The sequence below is a fragment of the Salvelinus namaycush genome, chromosome 30, assembly GCF_016432855.1.
Source record: "Salvelinus namaycush isolate Seneca chromosome 30, SaNama_1.0, whole genome shotgun sequence".
In the NCBI taxonomy this organism is placed as follows: Eukaryota; Metazoa; Chordata; class Actinopteri; order Salmoniformes; family Salmonidae; genus Salvelinus; species Salvelinus namaycush.
In genome coordinates, this window is record NC_052336.1 from 19,696,795 (window position 1) to 19,723,827 (window position 27,033).

Sequence of the window (27,033 nt, forward strand, 5' to 3'; positions counted from 1 at the left end):
CACTACCATTACACTGGCCATGGGGAGAGGAGGGTTAGAGAAAGGATGAGAGAGGAAGCTAAAGATGGATAGGGACAGAGGGACACAGGGAGAGAAAGAGAGAGAGAGAGAGCAAGGGGAGTGTAAGGGTGCTTCATCATCCCCAGTGACAAGCGTAGCACACAGAGAGGGAAGCGGAGCACATGTCCATGTGCAATCTGCACCCTCATATAGCAAGCAGCAGGCTGCCAGGTTGCCAGCGGTCACCTCGCTCCACTCAGACGTCTGGCCAAGACCATCTATCCTGCCCTCTATCCCACCAACAGCAACAGCTGCTGGCCCACATCCAGGGGAGGCTACGGCGCTTTTAATTGCGTTTGTGTTCTGGAGGGGCTCTTTCGATTACATTTACATTTTGATCATGAGTGAAGAGCCTCATCTCCAGAGAGAGGGGAAGCTCCAGAGTTATTGTTGATAGATAACAACCACTGTAACCTTGGTGGTGAAAAGCCCACCATTGTTAAATTATCATAATTCTAAGTGAAAGCAACAATGCAAAACATAAATGGATTGCCTTTTGGAGGTATCGTCAAAAACCAAGTAATATATATTATGTCATCCACTTTCTAATTGAATATCTTATCCTCCCCACACTCCTTCCTCTCGCTCCCAGCCCCTCGTAGGATCTTGGCGATGGTGCAAAATGTATCAACCTCTGCATAATACAACAAAAATAATTTCTTTGTTGCCTGCTGTTCCAGAGAGGATGGAAATGCTCATTGCTCTCCTCCTGAACACAGAATAATCATCTAGGATTTATGCCCCCAGCTTGTATCAAACTAATTGTGCGTAGAGAGGGGAGGGTCAAGCCAATATCTCATAGAAATGGATTTCACCTTGTCATCATAAAATCGCATTAAAATAAAAATCGTCTCACTCTGTTTTTTTCTCTCACTTCCTCTCAGCAGATAGTCCACAGTGAAATAAAATGTGAAAGAAATGCAGAAATATAGTGTGGGTGAACAGTACATTGACTTATCAACCTGAGTTCCACAGCATAGCTGTACATGGGAAATTATCACATGTTATTGATGTGGACAGTGTTCAGAACACAGTGCAGTAGATGGGTAATGATCACGTCATTGATGTGGACAGTGTTCAGAACACAGTGCAGTAGATGGGTAATGATCATGTCATTGATGTGGACAGTGTTCAGAACACAGTGCAGTAGATGGGTAATGATCACGTCATTGATGTGGACAGTGTTCAGAACACAGTGCAGTAGATGGGTAATGATCACGTCATTGATGTGGACAGTGTTCAGAACACAGTGCAGTAGATGGGTAATGATCACGTCATTGATGTGGACAGTGTTCAGAACACAGTGCAGTAGATGGGTAATGATCACGTCATTGATGTGGACAGTGTTCAGAACACAGTGCAGTAGATGGGTAATGATCACGTCATTGATGTGGACAGTGTTCAGAACACAGTGCAGTAGATGGGTAATGATCACGTCATTGATGTGGACAGTGTTCAGAACACAGTGCAGTAGATGGGTAATGATCACGTCATTGATGTGGACAGTGTTCAGAACACAGTGCAGTAGATGGGTAATGATCACGTCATTGATGTGGACAGTGTTCAGAACACAGTGCAGTAGATGGGTAATGATCACGTCATTGATGTGGACAGTGTTCAGAACACAGTGCAGTAGATGGGTAATGATCACGTCATTGATGTGGACAGTGTTCAGAACACAGTGCAGTAGATGGGTAATGATCACGTCATTGATGTGGACAGTGTTCAGAACACAGTGCAGTAGATGGGTAATGATCACGTCATTGATGTGGACAGTGTTCAGAACACAGTGCAGTAGATGGGTAATGATCACGTCATTGATGTGGACAGTGTTCAGAACACAGTGCAGTAGATGGGTAATGATCACGTCATTGATGTGGACAGTGTTCAGAACACAGTGCAGTAGATGGGTAATGATCACGTCATTGATGTGGACAGTGTTCAGAACACAGTGCAGTAGATGGGTAATGATCACGTCATTGATGTGGACAGTGTTCAGAACACAGTGCAGTAGATGGGTAATTGTGCAATTGTGTAAGTTGGCCATACTGTTATTTCGGAATTGATGTGCACCTGCAGCATTGACCTGATGTTTTCTGCAGGGTTCAATAATAAGAACTGAAATCCTCTACAGAAGAATGCTTTGCATTGCCTACATGTAGGTGTAATGATCTACCATATACAGAGCTATCATGTTTCCCCATGTTTTCCCTGACAAAAGATTCAGCAAATAATGTAGGAGCAACGTCAATCAAGTCAACCTGCCTATTAATGCGTTGCCTTTACCCTATTTTACATGGGGAAAACCCTGTTGCTTTTCTTTACACAACTTTCTCAGTTGTCGAATATCTTTTTTACTTTGCGGACTATTCCCTTTGTGGAATTGTAGGTACATCAGTTGAAACGCACAACTTTCCCGGAGTGTCATATCAAAAAAGCTCGGCAATTACCTTTGTGTTTTCCCAAAATAGGACTTTTGCCCGATGTTCCTGCATTGTTAATCTGCTTCGGTTCTGTTGGTTTTTAAGTGCAAATGAATCCACCACAAACTGAAATTCCATGAGTGTTCCTGCTGCCTTTTTGCAGATATTTTTCAGCTGAGCTCCCCAAACAGGCAGTATGTGTGTACAGTGTGTGATGTGTACAGCGATGTAGTGTACAGTATGTGAGTGAGAGTTTCTTAGTGTGTGTGTGTGTGTGTGTGTATGTGTATGTGTGTTTGCGTGTCTAAGGCTTGGGAGTCACCTCCGTGGGGACGGGGAATGGCATGTACCACTGTACCATTAGTGTGAGGGTTGTATTGACGGTTACTGTACAGCTGTCCTTGTGCTACAGAACAACAAACACACAGACACAATCTGCACAATTGAACTGTAGAGAGAACCACATGCTCCACACTTGATTTCAGGTTGATGCATCTTTTCAATAGCCTACATAGTCATTTCTTTATACGAGGCCTTGCATCTCCAGGTGGGGGCATAATTTCAACATGTTGGAGGATATACGGTAGAACGCCAATACATTCCCTTAGTTCTATTGCGGAACTGAAATATGCCACACTCTACTGTTCTGCAGTTTTACTCTAGTGAGCAGAGACATTTATCTCTAAATCAATAACTTGTTGGTTTGACATTACACAAATTAAGTCTAAACTAAGTGAGCTCTCCAGCAGGTGAATATGAGTCACTGGGTGTTAAAGGAGAGCCAGCTTACACAGTTGCTAGGGCTTTGAGGAGTCAATACAGTTGAGTGGTGGATTACAGTTAGTCTCTGGAGAAGCTGCCCGAGCCTGTCCAAAGCAGCTCCGTAGAACTCAGTTCAGCTCAGAGGAAGATCAGACAGTATGTTCAAGCTGTTCAATTCTGCTTTCTGTCTCTTAACACAATGCAGCATGACCATCCAACACACACCAGCAGTATAGTGCCATCCAGTTGTTGCACACGCGCGCACACACACACACAGAGACACACACACACACACTTTAGACAGAGACATAGCCACCATGGCAGCGCCCCATAATGATAATAATGACAATGTCACCATGAGGAGGAAGTGGCGTGGAAATAAAGAGAGGAAATAGATGAGGCACGCTAGATTCATAGAGCCACGCAACGGGAAGAAGGGTTGACAGTAAAACCCTGTAAATCCTATGGGTTTTCCCGACATGGAGGGAGAATGGAACTGACAACGGCTTCAGGGGCCAGAGCTCCATGGAGTGAATACCAGAGCGGAGGAGAGAGAGAAAATAAATAAAGAATGTGTCACCTAGTGGGAGGAGGCAGGGAGCGGAGGCAGAAGCTGTCAGAACTCTGCTGCTGTCTGCAGATTAGATCTGGGGCTATTTAAAGAGGGAGAGCACGCCAAGCCCCCCTGTACGCCATACACCGACGACCACTGTCCACACACACACACACACCGCAACCCCTTCCTACATCATGACATCATCAGCAGCCATCAGCTTTTGATTGAAAAACACGAGGCATAAATGACTGGAAGGGAAGTGAGGGGGAATAATTCCACCACGGGTATGAGTAACCTGATCACATTGCATGGCATGATGCATCAATGTCTGCTGTGTACAGTCAGTGGATAAAAGCCAAGGTCAAACATGTGGGTTTGGCTGGTGACTAAGATGAACCAGAGCAGAGCAGAGCAGAACTGCACATGTGCATTTTCAATAGGCAGGACAAAAGGGTTTTGTTGACTTATTAATAAAACCATAGGCCTTTTATGTTACAGATGGAATATACTGACACTAGAATAATCTCTAGCTACCTCACACCAGGATTAGACCAGGGGTAGCCAAGCAGCCAGGCAGGAAGGCAGTGAGGGAGGCAGGCAGGTGGGCAGACAGGAAGGGAGGCAGATAAACAAGCATACAAGCAGGCAGACAGGCAGGCAGGCAGAGAGACAGGCTGTCTGGCCCATACTGTCTATAAAAGGTATCCATGTTGTGTGTGTTCATGACAGTGCATGTGTGTGTTTATATGTGCGAGAAAAAGAGAGCAAGTTGATTGATGATTGTGATGTGTGCCTGCCAGAGTGAGAGAGTGCCTGGGTGTATGGTGTGCGTACATGCGTGCGTGTGTGTGTGTGTGCACCCTCTCCTTCCTCATCCCGCAGTAGATTGATTAGATAGAATGCTGTCAGCGAGGTCCCGCTGAGCGGTTGGCCACATCACTCTGGGTAGTGGCTGGCTTTCTCTGCTTGGGCAAAGCTGCCCATCCACACTCAACCCCTTTCCTAGACAAAACTAGGCTGGTGTAGCGTATTGAACATCCCATGGTGCCATTCCAAACTGCAGGGCTTCAATTACCCTGTGATCCCCTCTCGCTTCCCTCTCCTCCCTTCCCACTGGCTGGGACTCACTCTCTGGATACAGACAGACTGTCTCATGCCCATCCAATCAGTAATCTCTCCATCCAGCCCCAGATTGCCCTCTCCAATAGCTGTCTTCAATCAGAGACAAGGCTACCAGGTTACAAGAGCTCCACACACTAAGAGGAGTCAAAACAACTGGCCGACTGCAGAACCATGCAGAATTGGGGAGGTGTGGCATGGACATTCCATTGGTTATCCATGCAGCCCTTTCAAATATTTCTAGAAACATTCTGCAGAGCAGTGTATGATAAGTGAGTGAGGAGGTTGCATCGGTGTTTCCTTAGAGAAAGGTAGGCGTTGCTTCATCTGGACTGGTAGTGGAGCAGCACGGGTTTGGAGAGAGGCGTTTTCATTGGCAGGCTGAGGACAGGCCAGGTTCAGGGAGAAAGGAAAGATGATAAAGAGAGAACTTCATCAGAAAGAATGTGAGGAAGGCTCATCCCTAGAGTGCCTCACACATACGTCCAACACGCAGATGACATGATGAAGTCTCGTAGCTAGCTAGCTTCTACCTGCTAATTAGCTGCAGGCTCGGCTTCACACTTTTCCCCGCGCCAACGCTGACTTTTTTGAAAAGCTGAATACGCTTTTACATGGAACAATACATCTCCATTCTTCATTCCTTCCAATATGGGTCAGAAGCACGGCAACAATAGCCCCACTGTTCATGGACTGTGCTGGCAATTTAAAGAGAAAGAAAGAGAAAAGACAGAGTGAGAGAGAAGAGACAGAAAATGACTCCTGTCTTTTCTCCCCCTACAGAACTGTATGTTGCTTATCTCTCTCTGTTAATTGCCCACTTTAAATACATTCCTACAGAATACACATACAGGCTAAGGGCGGAGGACTTCATGCCGTGTTTTTTCTCCTTATCTGTAATGAGGGGAGAGAAACATACAATGTAGCAGGCTTAAGACAGAGATTCTGATACATGCACACAAGGTTGCCCCATTATCAGATGATGTGTTTATGTGTTTTAGCCTGCTAGCTAGACTACTTTACTCACCATAGAGGCAGGGTTGCCTGGTCCACTCTGTCATATCAGACCAGTGTTATTGATGTGCACTGGAGAAGAAGTCAATGTGCTGGTGTCCTTCCCACACACTCTGGCAAGCAGACATCACAACCACTTCCCCCTCCCCCTTCACCCCTCTATTCTATTATAACTCCATGCCAACCGCTGCAACCTGTAATTACCAACGGACACAAACATGTGCATGCGCACGCACACACACACACACACACACACACACACACACACACACACACACACACACACACACACACACACACACACACACACACACACACACACACACACGCATGCACACACACACACACACACACACACACACACACACACACACACACACACACACACACACACACACACACACACACACACACACACACACACTCACACTCACACTCACACTCACACTCACACTCACACTCACACACACAAAACATACGCATACACACTGAACAAAGCAAATCAGGAGGATTGTTGGGAGAAAAATGCCAAAAGGGAGCTATGTAATTAAGATGTTTTCTCTGTGAATGAGCATGTATATATCCTCAAAAGATTTCAAGTCTGCAAGCGATTCATATGTATCAGGTCATAGCATCCGCATATTTCAACACGTAATTAAAGGAGTATGACTGGATCCATACACATTGACTAAGGACTCCCGCCAGGAGAGGTCTCCAGTAAAAGACGTACAAAGCAGGGGAGAGAAAACGGCCCACACTGGAGCCCTGTGCCAGCACACCTGGGCATCACTAACGACTCATTCTCACATTGGAAGGCTAATGTTTTACATCCAGCAAATATTTGTTGAAATAAGTGTTTTTTTCTTGTTCCAAGTGTAAAACCTTGGCTACAGAGAGAGACACAAAAAGAATGGGAAAACATTTGAATGTTGCTATACCACAAACTGAAATAGAAATCTGGTTCTGACTGGCTGTGATGATATCAGCTACTGTAGTGGTGGTACTCAAATTCACATCTGACTTTCCATCTCCTTCAATGCAGTTCATGATGTTTTGACTCCGCAACTAAAGTAATGCTGTTGTCAAGCAAGAATGCAACTCTTGGAATTCTCAGCGTAGCTCGTATTTCAAAACATATTTGAAATGTCACAGACAACATAAATGACTATATTGAGTGCATCACGCATCATGAATCTCGAGTTTAATTTTAAACCCAGACAAAATAAATTCACCCTCTGTAGGTTGGCATACAATTAAATAAATGTCGCTATAATTATTTGGAGTAATACAGCCTATTTTGACCCATTTTTTTGTATTGTCAAAATGAGGCTCTTTTGTTATTTCCTTGATGGCAAAGGTTATCTAGTTCTAAAACATAATCCCTAATAACCTAGTTAAACCCCCTGGAGATGACACATTGAGTGCATATTGATATTTCTGACATCCCACTGATGGCTTACACAACTGCTTTCATTGTGACACCACACCTGCAGCGCCAACCTTTTTGATTATGCATAAAGCAAGAGCAGCCGTGTTGTTCTGATGCTGAGAGTCATCAATCTATCTCAATGTTCATTTGTCTGCAGTACCTCCTTTGGGAGAGGTTCCTGAGAACACATGAGAACATTCAGAAAGGACCAGGTAGGTTGTTGATTAGCTGACAGGTCCTCTACCTCCCCAAGGAGTTGATTGAGGAAGAGTTGTCTAAAGCTGTTAATGGCGTACAGTGCTGTATTGGAAATCGGCTGTTTGCGTGTTTCACCTGACATGTTAAAATTGATCGTCATGAAGTTTCAGTGTTCAAATGAGATTCTACCTACGTACAGTATGTGGCTATAGGATTTAATTTACTCCAGGCGCAGTGTGTGGTGTGAGTGGGGAGTGACAGGCTCTCTATATAGTAGAAATCAGTGATTGTGTGGAGGTGAGACAGGTATGTGGTGGCCAGATGGTGCCTCGCAGGGGACGGCAGGATGTCTCCTACTGATTTTGTTTGCAAATAGCCCTCTGTAAAATTTCCCGCTTCTCCCCTCCAGCGTAACCCTGTATTATAGGGAGGGAGAGTTTAAGGAACTGCCATGTCTGATAAAGGTGTTGCAGCTTCAAATACATCCTACCGCTTGTAGGAGAGAGAGGGTGAAGGAGACGCAATGTGACAGGTTTTGTCACTAGTTGAGAAGACCGCCCTACAGATTGTCATATATAGGAATGGCGGAAAGCTGGAAGCAAAGACAAATTGTTTAGTCATTCCAATATATCCATTTTCTACTTCACGATGGAGGAGTGCACCAGGTAGCCGGTAGTTAGAGCGTTTGGCCAGTAACCGAAAGGTTGCTGGATCGAATCCACGTGCTGACAAGGTAAAAATCTGTAATTCTGCCCCTGAGCCAGGCAGTAAACCCACTGTTCCCTGTGTGCCGTGGATGTTGATGAAGGCAGCCCCCTGCACCTCTCTGATTCAAAGGGGTTGGGTTAAATGTGGAAGAAACATTTCAGTTGAAGGCATTCAGTATTTCAACTGACTAGGTATCCCCTTTTCCATCCAGCAAAGCTCTGAATTCCCTATGCAGAGTACCCATCATGCCTCATTTTCTGGTTTCATGACCTCTTGGACATCCTGTTGTCTATACTTTGTTGAGTGTTCAAATCTGCCTATAAATCTATAAGCAATAAGTAAATTGCTGTCCATGCAGAGACACTCGTGTTCATAGGCTGGTAAAGAACTCTCTGAAATGAGGGAAAAAGGCACCGAGGCATTGTAAACATAAGCGGATTTGCCTAGATGAAAACTCATATCTGATTAGTATGGGAACCATGCCATGCTAGTCTGACTGGTGACATATCATTGATTGTAGGATGTTCTTGTAAGTGTTGCCGTGGAAATGACTACAGAGACCTATACTCGACTGAACACAACAAAGACAAACAAGAAGGAATAGAAATGGATTCGCCACAGACATGTAGTAGTGCACAGTGAAACAAAAAATAAATTGCATAAATAGTATTTCTCTGGGCTTCAATATTTCTACTTCGGTATGATCGAGAAGGCTACATTTGTTGGGTAATGATATATGGGGTTCACACAATAAAATAAAATGGGGCCGCACTCCCGTTAAGATAAGTGTAGCGGGCCAAGGAAACCTGGAAATGCCAGTAGCATATTGATCGTGTGCCCTGTATTTAGAGGAAAGTGCATACTGCTTTTCTTTCTCCTGGGCATGTCTCCTAGAGCCCCCTGTGCCCCCAGAACAATGAGAACACACACAGACCAGGGTCTCATTGAGGAATAGGGTTAGGGCCGCTCAATGTATGGATCAGATGTTATCTTATGGTGACACTGTTGTACTGTAAACAGAAACGATCATGTAAAAATAGTGCCCAATACCCACCACCACAGACACTCAAACACCCTTTCGTGGACACGCACACGCACACAAACACACATGCACTTTCTCTCATCTAAATACTTCATTAAACTGAGCTGGTTTTGAGATAGGCTTGATTGGGGGAATTCTCTGCTCACTGGGTTGTTGCTTTCAGTGAGACTTCCGCTCTCTCTGTCAGCGAGGTTGGAAGATTTACCTTTGGATTGGGCTGAGCTTCTTCCTGTGGCACGACGTCCTCTCTACCAACAACACCCTGCCCTATCCCTATGTCGACTATGTCCCTACACTCCCCCCTCCCTAGTCCAACACACCCCAAACTATCACTGACAGCCAGGCCTTTACTGTCCCTCCCACAGAAAGAGAGTGTCTAGGATGTGTCTGCCTGGTACAGTAGAAACTGCTCGGCAACCAAGTCATTAAAAGGGTCAGCTTGGCCTGGCTGCTTCTCACAGCACACTCATTTCCTATGCTGCTCCCAGCGTGACCTGATGCCACACGAGCTGCCTGGTGCTTAATCCAAGCGCTATCTCTGGGAAGCAGACAGAGTGAGAAGCCCCGTAGCGTGGCGCTTCCATCTATTTCAGGTCATTACAAGCACTGGGGCTCCTCAAAGATAGAACCAATGAAGGAGAACCTCCATAAATGTCCAGCATGCATTGCTACACAGCCGTGCCTTGGTCAGTGGAACACACCCCTACTCTGTGGTACTATTAAAAGCACGCTCTGTTCCCCCACAGAGTGTTTCACTATTTACGCCTTACATCTCTGGTTCCTACAATATCCCACTATGTTTATACAGAAACATTCCAATTAGTTACAGTATATACCAAACAGCAGGTGGAGGGAGTCAGTCAGCCAAAATAATGACCGGGATTGAGCTATTGAGAGCAGTGGAGTAAAAAGAGTGGTTGATGTGATATATCAGCCCTTCAGGACTGCACTCTGGCTGCAGTCGGAATCCTAAACTTGGTCCTGTCCTGTCCTGATTGATGTCCTTTATGCAGTGAGATTGTGATGCTGCTTTTGATTAGCGAGTTGTCAGGGAGTGTCGCCGGCTCTGCTCTCATCCTCATCACGGCGACCGTGTTGTTTGTGAATGTGCACAGCCTCTTTAAGGCTTCCATAAAGATGAGTGTTTTGGAGGGAAAGATTAAAAAGTGTAATGAGGGAGGGAGGGAGGGATGCACGTGAACTACCAGGCTTATAGTCCTCTCTCATGACAGGATAATTACAGCTTGCAGGGAGCACTTCAAAGACATCGTTTATCCCGCTGGTGCCGACACCAAGTGACATCACGGTCTCACCAATCAGGTTGACCTAAATCAGGCAGGTCCTTCTAACATGGCTGTTGTGACTTCTTCCTCCCTTATCAAACCTCACACTTTGCAGGGTCAATTATGGCATTTTGCTGACAGAAAACTTTACCAGAGAAAAGTGAATATTTAGATTGAATAGATTGTGAGTAAGGTGCCCTTTAGGAGTTTTTTAACGAAATTCAGAACTATTTATGTTTCAGAAGCATGGCAATGGCAGCGACCTGCAATTTTCATTGGACAATAAAAAGCATTTTTTCAAGGGAATTCAGTAAACATGTCCTTTCAGAGTGGAGCTAGGATGATGAATTAGTTTCAGTGGGATGTGGTAAACAGTATCTCAGAGATACTCCAACAACAGGACGCTCTGCTATCCTTGTCTTGAGGAGAGCTAAATTAAGTGGAAACAGGCATGGGGCACTGGGTGAGGAGGAGCTGGGAAGCAGCGGGAGCTAAATACATTAAAACTATATTTGCAAACGTTTCACTTCAGAGCCAGCATGCTAGGCCATTTTGGTAATTGCTGAGGCTTTCTAATTGGCAGGAACTGCTTCCCAACACTAGAAGTGCTGCACAAGGACAGGCTGGGAATCCATTGTGACATGTTGAGAATAAAATGACATTGAGATGCTTTAATTACGCTATTGAACACATTTCACATTTTCGCTCTGGAAAATAAAATCGATGCCAGACGCTTGATGTAGCATAATTAACGAGTTAGCGCTGCAAACTTTTCGAAGTAAACTTGAAAAATGACAGGGGAAAATACTGAGAGAGAGACACAGGAACAGATGGAGGGTCACATAAAGTTGTGTAATGGTTTCAAATCAGTCTGCATCACAGAGGAAGGATTCACTGATACAGTATGTGTGTCTGTTTCATGAAAACTCAGAGATGGTTATTACATTTAATGAGTTTTGCATGTTGCATTGATTGAATAGCAGCAATTGTAATACAGTAGTTGCAATAAAACTGGAACTTGAAGTAGTTGTAGTAGTAGTAGTAGTAGTAATAGTAGTATAAGTAGTAGTAGTAGTAGTAGTAGAATTAGTATACATAGTAGTAGTAATAGTAGTAGTTGTAGTAGTAGTACTAGTAGTATAAGTAGTAGTAGTAGCAGTAGTAATAGTAGTATAAGTAGTAGTAGTAGTAGCAGAGGTAAAATTAGTATACATAGTAGTAGTAGTTGTAGTAGTAGTACTAGTAGTATAAGTAGTAGTAGTAGCAGTAGTAATAGTAGTATAAGTAGTAGTAGTAGTAGTGGTAGTAATAGTAGTATACGTAGTGGTAGTAGTAGTATTATTAGTAGTAGTTGTAGTAGTAGTAATAGTAGTATAAGTAGTAGTAGTAGTCATAGTAATAGTAGTATAAGTAGTAGTAGAGTAGTGCTAGTAGTAGTAGTAGTAATAGTAGTGGTAGTAGTAGTAGTAGTATAATAGTAGTAGCAGTAGTAATAGAAGTAGAAGTCGTAGTAGGAGTATACATAGTAGTAGTAGTAGTATATGTAGTAGTAGTAGTAATAGTAGCATATGTAGTAGTAGTAGTAGTAATAGTAGTAGTGGTAGTAGTAGTAGTAGTAGTAATAGTAGCAGTAGTAGTAGTAGTAATAGTAGTAGTAGTAGTAGTAGAAGAAGTGGTGGTCGTAGTAGTAATATTAGTATGAGTAGTAATAATAGTAGTAGAAGTAGTAGTAATAGTATTAGTGGTAGTATGAGTAGTAGTAGTAGTAGTAGTAGTAGTAAGTAATAGTAGTATACATAATAGTATATTAGTAGTAGTAGTAGTAGTAATAGTTGTAGTAGTAGTAAACGTAGTATAAGTAGTAATAGTAGTAGTAGTTGTAGTAATAGTAGTATAGGTAGTAGTAGTAGTAGTAATAGTTGTAAAAGTAGTAGTATAAGTAGTATAAGTAGTAGTAGTAGTAGTAGAAGTAGTAGAAGTAGTAGTAGTAGTAGTACTAGTAGTAGTGGTAGTAGTGGTAGTAGTAGTAGTAGTAATAGTTGTATAAGTAGTAGTAGTAGCAGTAATATTAGTAGAAGTAGTAGAAGTAGTAGTAGTAGTAGTAGAAGTAGTAGTAGTAGTAGTAGCAGAAGTAGTAGTAGTAGTAGTAGTAGTAATATTAGTAGAAGTAGTAGAAGTAGTAGTAGTAGAAGTAGTGGTAGTAGTAGTAGTAGTAGTTGTAGTTGTAGTAGTTGTAGTAGTAGTAGTAGATTATAGAAGTGGTAGTATAGTGGTAAATTAATAGAGGAATGATACCAGTGGTTGAAAACAATGGCAGTACTGTAGCTGGCAGCCACTATTCTGTTTTCTAGACTGACCTCCTTAAGTCATTCTACACTGCTACTACCAACAATCATACAAAATGGTCTGTAGACATTACGTTGGAATTATTCATATTGATTTATGAAGTGAATTACAAAATGTACATGTATTCACAGTACTTGCAAGAGATGAGGGATTTCCTCCGTTTACTAGACAGACAGCTAGCTGGAATGTTTTCCTACATTAAAACCACCAATGCATACCGAAGCAAACGTACCTCATTAAACATCTGTTTAAACATCAATGGAGTGATAAGAGCAGGCGGTAAATATCAGCCTCCTCGTCAACAGGCAATTCAAACACTCATTATCACATTTGCTGGTTTTGACCTCAACAGCGTGGTCATGTTGCTGCTTCAAATACAATGACCGGAACAACAAGACAAACTGTATAAAAGGAGCACAACTACGAGACAGGACATTACACACAGACAGGTAGTAGTAATAAAGCTTCAACATCCCTCATATATAATTGGCTATATTACCATTTCATGTAGCGGGGAGCGTTAGGAAAGCAGGGGGGGTTTAAATGAGCAATCTGCAGTAGCCACATCCATTTTTTTGTCTTAGAAATCAATGATGTAGACATTGATTCTTGAAGAATATAACTTATAAATGCCTCATGAACTTAGTTCCTGTCACACCCAGTTAAAACCCCAAATATAAGTTTGTTTTACTCAAATGTTTGTAAACATTGTAAATGTAAACAAACACTGCATAGATTCAAAACATGGCTAAAACTATAATTTTGATATCATTGCTGGTTCGTCCTTGCTTCCATAGTTCTGTCTATAAATCCCTCCGCTTTTTACCAAAACAGAAGTGAGTTGTCCACTTTATTCATTGTTTCAACTGAAGATTGGCCCTTTATTAGAGGACACTACTGAATCTAATTCAGAGATCACCGCTGCACTGTCTCAGACAGCTCTCTGCAGAACAGAGCAGAGCTAAGGCTTTAACAGAGAATCACAGCATCAACCATCACTCCATGTTCCAATACTTCCCTCCTGGTTCCCCCTCCTCACTGTAAGGCTCTGTCACAGGCTGTGCTCCAAGCACCCTTCTTCAGCCTGACCATCAATTACCCAGCAGGCCAATCATGGCAGATGGAGTGTTGGGGTGGTAAACCTCAGCTGACATCCACACAGCCTCTCTCACAAAGCCACCTTTGAGCACTCTAAAATGACGAGGCTCAGTTTGGAGTACTTGGCCCAATTATGATCATGTGCTTCGAGCCGAACTGGGATTGTTTTGAGTCATTCACAGCCACAGTCCGCGACAATCATGCCTGCACAGACAATGGATAAATTGAGAGTGTGGATGTATCTCCCAAAATAAGAAAGAAAACAACTCTATCTTCTCTGTAGTCATTATGTTGTTACTGAAACAGTAATAAGTGGACTGGATAGGTCACTGTAGCTACAATTGCAGTTGAGCTACAAAGGACCAAATAACAATTCCATAGAAAAGGGCGAGGGGTGGATGGAAATCAGTGGCCTTGCACCCTGAGGTCCAACAATTGTGCCACAAGGTTGCCTGTTATATTCTACTTGTCAGCATTTGTAAATATGAAAAGTGTTGAGCTCTATTCAAAAGGAAAAGTGTTCTTTTACAAGTGCATTTACTCCTAAATCACGTCAGGTGTTAAGGCAAACAATGTTTCAAAGCCGATTCTGTGTCGTAGTCGAGCTGCAATCTGCTGTGACATCATGAGCTATGGAACCCAACAAAAGGATGTGATTTTACTCTAAAGCTTGTAATTACTGTTGCTGGTCCTCATTGTGCTCTCTCCATTCCAAACACAGTGTGTCCCTCGCTAATGACTTGTTCCTGATGTGTTCATTCATCCTTTACGCTTAGGCAATCTGTTTACCCAATAATTCACTCCATAGCTCACTCATCCCACATTTTTTCTTTCTTCCTGGAAGAAAAGACTGAGATTACTGATCATTGTTGCTGTATTGAGCCCATCTGTGACCTAGAAATGTTTAGCAGACCCTTCAAGCTCAGACTGTTATCAAGCTAAATTAGCCTACATGCTGGAGGCTGATGACGGTGTAACAGTGCCTGGGAGAGAGGGCTCACGGTGGGTGAATCCTAGGGAGAACATCTCATGATAGGATGTGAGCTGGGTCACCATGGAGATGGAGATGAAAACATAATTCGTAACATTTTCAAGTATCTTATCTTAGTGGATGTGTCAGTCAAAAAGGCTTTGGTTGGTAGTCAGTGTTTGCCATTCTTTTGTACTCAAATCCATTTTATTTTTTACAAAAGGGATTTATTTAACATATGACTGGAAATGATATGCCTCTGTTATTGGGTGCTTTATTAATTGATATCCAATTAAGGCAGTTAAATTAGGTCAGCGTCAGGCGTTCAGGCGGACTCGTGAAATGATTCTGACAGACCATACTTTTCTAAACACATTGATTCAATTAAATCCTTTTTTTTCAGGATGAGTAATCAACTAAACAAAGCCATTCCATTCCCTCTGGGTGTGAGAATCATCCCGCATTAGTTTAAAGTCTGCAAATCATTCAACAGACAGGTTGATTTACCCATTCAGCTCGCTGCTTAGTGCCCCCACAGAGGATCTGCTCCCACAGGGCTGACTGTCAATAGAGGAAAACATAGCCCTGGTACTGAAGCTCCTGTGGCATACAAAGCTGCTCAGCCAGGCCTGGCACACCCACACAGAAACCTATGCACAAACCTGGCAATCTGTTTACCCAAAGCCCTATACAGATACACACGTCACATGCCTGCATTAGATATACTACAAAGAAACAGAATGATTGAAATCAGGAAAATGAGGGTGGGCTGTTCCAAGACTGGTTCAAATGCAGATGGTTGAATTCACTACCACAATATGGCCTATGATAAGAACAGAACGCTTTGGGTTTGTAAATAATACAAATCGTTACGTTTTGGACAAATATTGCATGATAACACCCTCCATCGCTCGTCTGTTGTATGATGTACTGTAGCCTCCCTATAGTCCCTGTGAGACCTGATAAAATGGTTTCCTCCATCTGTGAACAGTTGTTGGTGGGCACTGCAAGGCTTTGTTCTTTTTCTATTTTCTAAATAGACACTCTACATATTTTTGTAAGATTCAGTCCTGTCGCGATGTGTCAGAGATTATGAAGCTCTTTGATGCCAAATGGCTGTGTTTGCACCCGAAATCACCTGAGCAATCAGTTAGCACATCAGCTGAATGATACTGGGGTTTTAATCAGGGTATTTGTGTAGTCAGGTCTTTGGGACTGTTAATTGCTCCTTTAAAGTCATTGCGCTGAAAGAATTAATTAGGGTTTTAATCCCTCATGCAGACAGGGGATTGCTTTTCTGATACTGCTCATTTGATGTCACAATGAGCAGTTGAAAGAACAGAGGCAAATAGCAAATAGCAGAATTAGGTGGGAAAAAATGATCATTTACAGCATATCTCAAGGTACAGCTAACACTTTTTCAGCTCTTCAACAACAATGTTGTTCCAATTCCATATGCACATGTTCTGAGAAACACTAGTCTTAATTGTGGAACGGTTTGGGGAAATGTATCACTTACAAACTACATGAATGCTGAGCATTTTTCCATTTTACAATAGATTGCTTATGAGAGCACGATGTGTTGATTAAGGTGCTCAAATGTCAAGTGTTTGAGGCTCGAATTTTATGTGCCATCAGCAAATCAACAAAATCAATGGTGTTGTGGGCTCAAGTGCTTTCTATTCATGAGACCATAAACACTCATACAGCATGGGTGGTGCTGATGAGGAGTATTGAGGTTGATTTTGCCAAGCCAGGTTGATAAACTACCCTGCTAGTTTGACTCCCTGTACAGAGGGTGAAAGTCAAGCTTCATTACGGTTGATTTAGTGTGAAGTACATTTTCTTCATACTAGTAGAATGTAGAGGTCTCTTAAATCGAATCATCATAGTGTGGCATGCACAGTGGGGTCTGACATTTTTGACACCCTTAATAAAGAGCAAAAATTACTGTAAAAAATAAATAATTCAAATACTGAACTACATTGTAGGCAAACGCTTAAAAAAACAAGGGATAATTTTCTTTCTCAAAAAAGGTAGGGGTCAAAATAATTGACATCCTTGTTTTTAATACCTTTTAATTCCTCACCTTGCGAGGTTAACGGCATTGAGCCTTTAAAAAAAAAATTTGAGAACACATTGGAAGGGTTCTTAGACCATTCCTCCATCGTAGATCTTTGATATACTTCATCTGCGCTTATGGACTGCCCTCTTCAATTCAAACCACAGGTTTTCAATGGGTTTCAAGTCGGGAGACTGAGAAGACCATTGCAAAATGCTGATTTTGTGGCCAATTAACAATTTTTTGGTGGATTTCGATGTGTGTTTGAGGTTATTGTCTTAATGAAAGATCTACTTGTGGCCAAGTTTCAGCCTCCTGGTAGCCTCCTGGTACTGAATAAAGTTCATGATGCTGTTGACCTTAACAATGGCCCTAGGACCAGTGGCAGCAAATAGCCCCATAACATCAAAGATCCACCACCATATTTTATAGTAGGTATGGGGTTCTTTTCTGCTTATACATTATCATTTTGACACCAAACCCACCACTGGTGTGAGATGCCAAAGAGCTCTAGTTTCATGTCATCTGACCAAAGTTCCAATCCAGGTGCCAATGCCGTTTAGCAAACTCCAGGCGTTCACATTTGTTGGATGTAAAAATGAGCTCTTTGGCCACGCACATCAGTGGTCGGTTTGATGTCAAAACAAGAATATATGAGCAGAAAAGAACCCCATACCTGCTGTAAAATATGGTGTTAGATCAAATCAAAATCAAATCAAAGTTTATTGGTTGCGGACACAGTTTTATAGTTGTTATCGCAGTTGCAGCGCAAGGATTACTGTATGTTTCTAGATCCAACAATGCATCAATATCTAGCAATACAATAACAATACACACCTAATCCCAATGTATACATTTTTTAAAGAACAATAAATTAAGACATCAGAATGAGCAATAGCAAAACGACCAATATCAGAGTCCGGAATATAAATAAACATGTACATCTATGTATGTAAATGGTGTGTATAGACAGCATAGACCGGAGGTGATTTGAAAAGGAGTGTACAGTAGTAGTTACAGTTGAAGTCATACGTTTACAGACACTTAGGTGGGAGTCACTAAAACTCGTTTTTCAACCACTCCACAAACTTCTTGTTAACAAACTATAGTTTTGGCAAGTAGGTTAGGACATCTACTTTGTGCATGATACAAGTAATTTTATCAACAATTGTCTACAGACAGATTATTTCACTTAAAATTCTTTGTATCATAATTACAGTGGGTCAGAAGTTTACATACATTAAGTTGACTGTGCCTTTAAACAGCTCGGAAAATTCCAGAAAATTATGTCATGGCTTTAGAAGCTTCTGATAGGCGAATTGACATAATTTGAGTTAATTGGAGGTGTACCTGTGGATGTATTTCAAGGCTACATTCAAACTCAGTGCCTCTTTACTTGACATCATGGCAAAATCAAAAGAAATCAGCCAAGACCTCAGAAAAAAAATTGTAGACCTCCACAAGTCTTGTTCATCCTTGGGAGCAATTTCCAAATGCCTGAAGGTACCACGTTCATCTGTACAAACAATAGTACGCAAGTATAAACACCATGGGACCACGCAGCCGTCATACCGCTCAGGAAGGAGACGCGTTCTGTCTCCTAGAGATGAACGTACTTTGGTGCGAAAAGTGCAAATCAATCCCAGGACAACAGCAAAGGACCTTGTGAAGATGCTGGAGGAAACAGGTACAAAAGTATCTATATCCACAGTAAAACGAGTTCTATATCGACATAACCTGAAAAGCCGCCCAGCAAGGAAGAAGCCACTGCTCCAAAACCACCATAAAAAAGCCAGACTACGGTTTGCAACTGCACATGGGCACAAAGATCGTACTTTTTGGAGAAATGTCCTCTGGTCTGATGAAACAAAAATAGAACCGTTTGGCCATAATGACCATCATTATGTTTGGAGGAAAAAGGGGGAGGCTTGCAAGCCGAAGAACACCATCCCAACCGTCAAGCACGGAGGTGGCAGCATCATGTTGTGGGGATGCTATGCTGCAGGAGGGACTGGTGCACTTCACATAATAGATGGCATCATGAGGGAGGACAAGTATGTGGACATATTGAAGCAACATCTCAAGACATCAGTCAGGAAGTTAAAGCTTGGTCGCAAATGGGTCTTCCAAATGGACAATGACCCCAAGCATACTTCCAAATTTGTGGCAAAATGGCTTATGGACAACAAAGTCAAGGTAGTGGAGTGGCCATCACAAAGCCTTCACCTCAATCCTATAGAACATTTGTGGGCAGAACTGAAAAAGTGTGTGCGAGCAAGGAGGACTACAAACCGGATTCAGTTACACTAGCTCTGTCAGGAGGAATGGGCCAAAATTCACCCAACTTATTGTGGGAAGCTTGTGGATGGCTACCTGAACCATTTGACCCAAGTTAAACAATTTAAAGGCAATGCTACTAAATACTAATTGTATGTACACTTCTGACCCACTCGGAATGTGATGAAATAAATGAAAGCTGAAATAAATCATTCTCTCTACAATTATTCTGACATTTCACATTCTTAAAATAAAGTGGTGATCCTAACTGACCTAAGACAGGGAATTCTTACAAGGATTAAATGTCAGGAATTGTGAAAAACAGAGTTTAAATGTATTTGGCTAAGGTGTATGTAAACTTCCGACTTCAACTGTATATAGTATGAGCCATGACTAGAATGCAGTATAAAGTGGGTAAAACAGTATGTAAGCATTATTAGAGTGACCATTGTTCAATGATTTTATGTACATAGGGCAGCAGTCTCTAAGGTGCAGGGTATAGTACCAGGTGGTTCAGGGCAGATCTTTGATGTTATGCCACTGTTCCTGGGGCCCTTGTTAAGGTCAACGGCATCATGAACTTTACCCAGTACAGGACATTTTATAAAAAGACCTGGTTGCCTGTGCCAGGAGACTGTATCTTGGCCACAAGTAGATCTTCCAGCAAGACAATAACCCTAAGCACACAAAAAAATCAATAAATAATGGGTGAATTGGCCACAAAATCAACATTGCTATGGCCATCTCAGTCTCCGGACTTGAAACCCATTTAAAATCTATGGTTTGAATTGAAGAGGGCAGTCCTTAGGTGCAGACGAAATATATCAAGAATCTGGAAAGATTCTGTATGGTGGAATGGTGTAGGATCCCTCCCACTGCGCTCACAAACTCATAAAACATTTTAGAAAAAGGCTCAATGCTGTTATCCTCGCAAGGTGAGGTATCGAAGGTATTGAAAACAGGGTTGTCAATCATTTTTATCCATACCTTTTTGAGATTTATTTTATGACTTTCTAAACAAAATCTCTTTCTCTGAGCATTTCTAGTAAAATACTAGAAATGACAATACAATATAGCTCAGTATTTGAAGTATTGATTTTAAACATGTCATTTTTGCTCATCTTTATCAAGGGTTTCAATCATTTCAGACCCCGCTGTATGTTTTCATAGTGGACATTATTGTAAAGTAGTGTTTAAAAACATGTCTATAACTTCAAATCATCTGTTCCCTCCCCCCTCTCGCCTCCCTCCTTGCTGTCTCAGGTGGTGTGTGAAGTATTTGTCTTCATAGTGGAAAGCATATTCATGTATAGTTAACAGCATATTAAGTCAAGAACATAATGTATAATGATGTAAACCATATCTTCTAAATGTCTGTTCTACCCGCTCTCTACTCTTCTAGGTGGTGGGTCAGATCGACAAGCTGACGTCAGACTTTGACTTTGACCTGGAGCCAGATGACTGGACAGTGGCCACAGCGAGCAGCACGTCCAGCAGCGAGAGGGGCCTGGGAGAGGCCTTCAGGCTGGACTTCCTCAACCCTGACGTGCTCCCAGACAGCTGGGAGTTCTGCAGCTATCTGGAGGCCTCCGTCGCTGCAGCAAACGCCACCCACAAAGCAGCGCCAACGGTGCAGCCCAAGGATGCAGGGCTGGAGCCGGGGGCGGGGGCGGAGTGTGGGTGCATCCCCACCCAGACCCAGACCCCGCCACCCACAACCGCCTCAGCCTACTCCCAAATGAATGGGGGGCTGCCCATCCCTAACGGACCTCTCATAGTCACCCCAGACTCATCCAGCGCCAGCGAAGAGGCTTCCAGCTCCACACACAGCCACAAGACCTCCCGCACGTCCGGCACCAGAGAGAGAGTCCGCTTCAGTGACAAGATCCTATACCACGCGTTGTGCTGTGATGATGACGAGGAGGATGAAGAGGAGAGAGATGAGGAGAAGGGCGGCTGTGCGACCCCAGACACTGACGACAGTGAGCCCAGTTCTAGTCAAGCCGGCTCGCCCACACCACCGCTCTCCTCCTCAGAGCACTCCGTCCTCCATAACTGTCTGGACACTTCTTATGTCTCGTTACCAGTGAACGTGGCAGCGGGGACTCATACGCTGCCTAGAAAGGGTCTTCTCAATCCCGCAAGCTGCCGAAAAAAACTGCTACGGAACAGCAGCACACAGACTGTTTCAGATAAAAGCACCCAAACTGTACTGCCCTATATTCCAGCCAAACAGAAAACAAAGGACCACTGAGAAACATTAACTTTACAACAACAGAACTAATGAAAAAGGACTGTGTACTATTTAATATTAAATGCATAGATCATAGATTAATACACAACTAAATAAATACATATTAATTACTAAATAAATACATGATATGGGAAATTACTCACCTACCTAAAGTCATTCTGAGGCTCAGGGAAATAAAGGATAAAGGCAGTTCCTTAAGGCAGTAAAAGAGAGAAAAGGGATATTGACGGACCAAAAGGCTAGTGCCTGCTAATGTTAAGAAATGGACCGGATGGATTCCTTATTTATAATCATTTGCAACACTTATTGAGATGACTAAAGCAATCACTTTTCTAGGAAGTTGAAATTGTTCTGAAATCGGAAAGTAAATGTGAAGAGGTAATTTCCCTCCTCGTACACCAGTATAAATCACGAGAAAATATAATGCTTGTTCTTTAAGATGTGGTTAAAAAATACTGCACATTCTGTACACTGAGAATCTGTATAAACATTGTCTTTTTCATCTTCCAATTATTTCAAATGTCAATGGGGTTCCTGGTGTAACAACAGGGAGTGTATCTAGATGCACAAGTCAAGCCTTCTTCTCTCTTTGATGTCATCATAAGTGAGTCAAGGCCCAGAAAAACATGGTTTGACCTGGCCTTGATTTTATTAATCATTTCAATAATTTATCTCTTGGTCTGCTGCTGAAACTGTAGTTATGGAAAGCAAGAAGAAAAACAGGTATTTTTGTGAGATTCTGTACTCCAACTCCACATTGTGACATTTCCACTTGATCTATCCGTTCCTCTCTGCAAGGGAGCAATGTTGTTAGGGGTGACGACTTGAATAGAAGTGCACAAAGCCAAGATGCAAAAGGTTATGTCTCTCCATTCTGAATCCCAGTAGGGATTTGGACTCAATAGAGCAGCATTTTATTCACAGGGATTATGCCAAAAGCAGTGCTGATCAATAAGGCTGATTGAGAGAGTGCTGTGAGAGGTCTCTCTGCTGAGCAGGCAGACCCTGCTCCTGGGGGCCCACAACAAAAACTCACAGTTAGACCTCCATCTATTTCCTCTGCTATTAGTGGCAGACATGGACAGACGCAGCCTTCAAGAAAGAGATTGGCATTTAAGAAATGTGTGCCAGGATGTGAAAGAGTGGGTGGCAGACAGAGAGAAAGAGAGCGATGGAGAGAGGGGGGTGGGGGGGAGTTGGGAGAGTGAACACATTGGAGAATGCAGGAGAGGGTAAAGGGCTGACCTCACAAAGAAAATGTGCTGCTAGATTGTTGTTAATCAACCCTCGGAACACAGTCATTTCCCCTCTAATCACCAGGTGCTGACTCATGTCTCTGAGGATGGCCAGAGAGAACTCTCCTCTCAGAGATAGATCTATTACTGTACATAGGCCCCCAACTGCCCTGAGCCCCAGGTTATAGTACAGAAGAGATCAGGGTTGGACTCTTTACACTGCATATATTTATCACATATTTTACACCTCAATATCTTTTTGTAAAGGGATTTTGTTAAAATGCACATAATGAACACATCTATAATGTTTTCCTACTAAAGAAAGGCAGATTATTGATCTGTAGGCTGGAGTAAAGGAAGCATAGCCTGAGGCAAACCAAATACTTTGCTCGGTGAAGCAAAGTATCTAGACTGGTCCCCTGCTAGGTGAAACATGGTCATGCCTCTAGTCTCAGTGCTGTGCTGGTGAACAAGTGAAAGTTGAACTTTAGTTTGTAACACCTAACAGACTGTGAGTAATGCAGTGTAATAATCAAAGATAAGGGAAACAATGTCATGCTATTTTCAAATGCTTACCCATTATAATAGACTCTGACAAAAAGTCAATTAAAAGAAGTATGCATTAATTCATTATATGGCATACAAGTGCCCTCCCTGTATTTGGTGAATCAGCTGAGAATACTTTGAGTGACTGCAAGTTAAGGTCAAAAATGATAATTTGCATAATGCAATGCAAAAATATTTATCATTTAGTCTGAGTCCAGCAAGAATGCATAGGTATTTAGTCCAAGCTCACACACGTACAGAGATTTTGGTTGTGGCTTTTGACTGAGAAAATTAGAGGTGCATACAGTTGTAGGCCTATGTCTTTACTCTAAACCCAATATCAGCTGATAAGCACTGCACTAAAGGAAGGTGATAACCACAGCATACAGTATAAACACAGCAGTTTCTCTCAATGGGAAACCTTTAGGTCGGGATACATTTCAAACCCACTTGGCAACGGGCATAGACATCTTGGTGATGAGTGAGAAACGAAATTAGCCTCTTTAAACGGTGAAACGATCATTTCAAATGTGGTGCTGAGACAGAACAGAGAGGATGGAATCATGTATAAATTATCTAAGCAGCAGGGACGTACTTGTCTTGTGGCACACTTTCACATTCTCATTCCGCCTTGCTCTGTTAATCCAGGAAACAGTCTGTGTCTGTCTATGAGAAAGATGCATTGAACAGAGATCAATGGATGACTCCCGCAGCAGTGGCTGCCATTTCCCTGCTAGACGGAACACCAACAGGTCATCACACTCATTAGCATAAACAAACAAAGCTGGAGCGGTACGCAGAAAAAGCATCAATCAGACCAAAACAAACTAAGCCCTTATTGTGATGCCTATACTGCCCCGGGACATTTCATTTATAGGGAGGGAATTTGAACTTTTAGTCTTTTTTAAATCATATCCATGATGAAATCACCCTGGCTGCAAGTATATAGCTGTTTGGCACTGGAGCGGAATACATTATCATTGAGGATGAATGCTAGTTATTTGGACAAAACATTAGGAATGTTTCTCTTGCCAGTAGGCTCATTATTTATTTGTAATAGGGCATTTCATCGTCCCTGGTCCTCTGTTGGACAAACTGGGGAGGCATCCAAAGGTTAAAGAATGTAAGCACACTGATGCCAATGCTGACTGGACAAGCAGGTGAGGTTGTTTTGTGGTGAGGCTTAATGAATGTGAGGAATTATGGTAATACTATGTGTGTGTGTGTGTGTGTGTGTGTGTGTGTGTGTGTGTGTGTGTGTGTGTGTGTGTGTGTGTGTGTGTGTGTGTGTGTGTGTGTGTGTGTGTGTGTGTGTGTGTGTGTGTGTGTGTGTGTGTGTGTGTGTGCGCAAGTCATAGGACTTGAATTGACATCACCAACAGATCAATCTTAGAGCTGGGCAGCACCCTGATCAATGCTCTAATCATTGTCCAGAGGGCACTGTTTCTGTTTCAATGATCACCACAAGCTCACAAATTAGCACTGATGTAAGACAAATCTACTCCATGTATCACAATGCAAATAGGTGACGTGACCATTTTAAGACAATCTGAATAGGATGTGATACTGTAGATCTTAATATTACAGTTTCACATGTACCGTGTGTATTATACATGTGTCAATTGGAAAGGTGTTTTTTTCATATTCCAACACGCCCTGAGACACCCTCAAAACGTGGGGTCACAGCCAACCATTACCAACAGTAACCCTGGAGCAATTAGGGTTAAGTATGGCATATCGACAGAGTTTTCACCTTGTCAGCTTGGAGATTCAAACTAGCAACCTCTTGGTTACTGGCCCAATGCTCTAACCGCTTGGCTAACTTGCCACCCTAGTGAAAATACACACACGCAGATATCTCTCTCTCACACACACACACACACACACACACACACACACACACACACACACACACACACACACACACACACACACACACACACACACACACACACACACACACACACACACACACACACGTTCTCTCTCTTTAAAGGTCCCTTGAAGAAGATGGATGACAGATCTATGTTTTCTTTGCTGATTGGTGAGGGTCCATGAAGTGAAGAGCTCAGTCACACTGATTACTATAGATTGGCTAATGGCTGGGGATACTGAGGGTCGATTTGTTTAATTTTTGTGTCATAACTTTCCTGCTGCTTCCAGAACAAACTATGTATGTTCCCTCCTCCCTCCATCCTCCTCTGCCGCCCACCCATTCCAATTTGTAACATCTTTGAATTTGGCACTCAGTCACCGCACGACTCACGTCTACCCTCCTCACCGAGAGAAGACAATAATTGAGACTGCAATGTTGGTCCAACAAGAACAAAGACATTGCAATGTGTCAGCGAGCAGCCATCAAATTCAGAGCCCCTTAACTATGTCCAATTCATATATCATTGTATGATATTGTCTACAGTTTGGAAGAAAAGCCTTGGAAAGAGGGAAAGCTTTCAACTTAAGACCTCTTACTATCAGACAGCTGCCCGTGTGGCAGGTAATTTTCCAATATAAAGTGGCCTAGGTCCGTATCTGGGAAAATACTACATACTGATCGGATAAGGGCAGCAGCAGCGCATTAAATGGATCCAAGGAAGGGTCTTTGGATTGATAAACACGGGCACAGGGTTGGCATACAGAGAGTCCATATAGGGGAGCAACTAGGAGGTGGGCATGTGTCTGACAGGCACAATGGGGCACTGGATCCATACATGGAGGGCTCCCTCCAACCAGCCCAGTCAGAGCTTATATGTGGAGGGGGAGCTGGACAAGGCCACGGGCTCTCGGAGTGATTAATGAACAGCCATGGAGCAGCCACAGATAAGATTAGACCTTCACAGGTGATGAAGGACATGGGGCGGGGCTGTGGTGGTAGTGATGTTGGCGATGGGGGAGAGATTACAATTCTACTAAATTAACACACAATAATGTGTGAACCCTGCCCATGAAAAAATATAAAGATTTAAATTGTGACTTATGCAGAACAAACAACAAAATTGAAAAATAAGTGAAGAAGGCTACTAAGTGTCATTTCAGCTCAGTGGTGGAATGGCAGAACAACAGTTGGCATTGGGGAGTGGTGAGACAGAGCTCCAAAAAACAAGGTTCCCCAACCATGCTTCTCTCAGCCTCATCACTACAGTATGTTGGACCCAGAACCTAAAACCCATCCAACAGAACTCATTCAGATGAACTGCATCAGTAGAGCAGTAGAGCCACAAAACAAAGGACCGAACAAATACACCTCAGAAACTGAACTATGTAGGTGTTACAGTATAACCAGCCATAAAATAATGCAATATACAGTATGTCACAACAGGTATACATATATGTGTCAGGACAGTGTTGTGACCATATTATGACAGGTTATGACAAGTTATGTCAGCTGTTATGACATATTATGACATGGATATGACCGTGTCATAACATGTTATGACGCTAGGTGTCAAGTAAAGTTTTACCCCAAAATCAACTGAGTACTGTATAATACCCAATGAAATGGGCTCAAAGCAATCACAATATGCAATGAATTTCTACTAGGCACCGACTTCAGTTTCTTTCTGAATAGTTCATCTGAACGTAATCAATTGATAGTCATGAATACATTTACAGTACAGGTATAATTTCTTTCTTGTTTGAAAGTTACTGATA

The 27,033-nt window shown here is 42.6% G+C and overlaps 1 protein-coding gene across 1 annotated transcript in view; it reads left to right on the plus strand.

The window, feature by feature from the left end:
* LOC120025042 (inhibitory synaptic factor 1-like) overlaps positions 1 to 21,601 on the plus strand; it is a 45,749-nt gene extending 24,148 nt beyond the window's left edge. The window contains exons 2-3 of the mRNA XM_038969481.1: positions 20,750 to 20,938; positions 21,023 to 21,601. Coding sequence (XP_038825409.1) covers positions 20,750 to 20,938; positions 21,023 to 21,601 — 768 coding nt within the window. The remainder of the gene's footprint in view (positions 1 to 20,749; positions 20,939 to 21,022) is intronic.
* Positions 21,602 to 27,033: the final 5,432 nt, after the last annotated feature.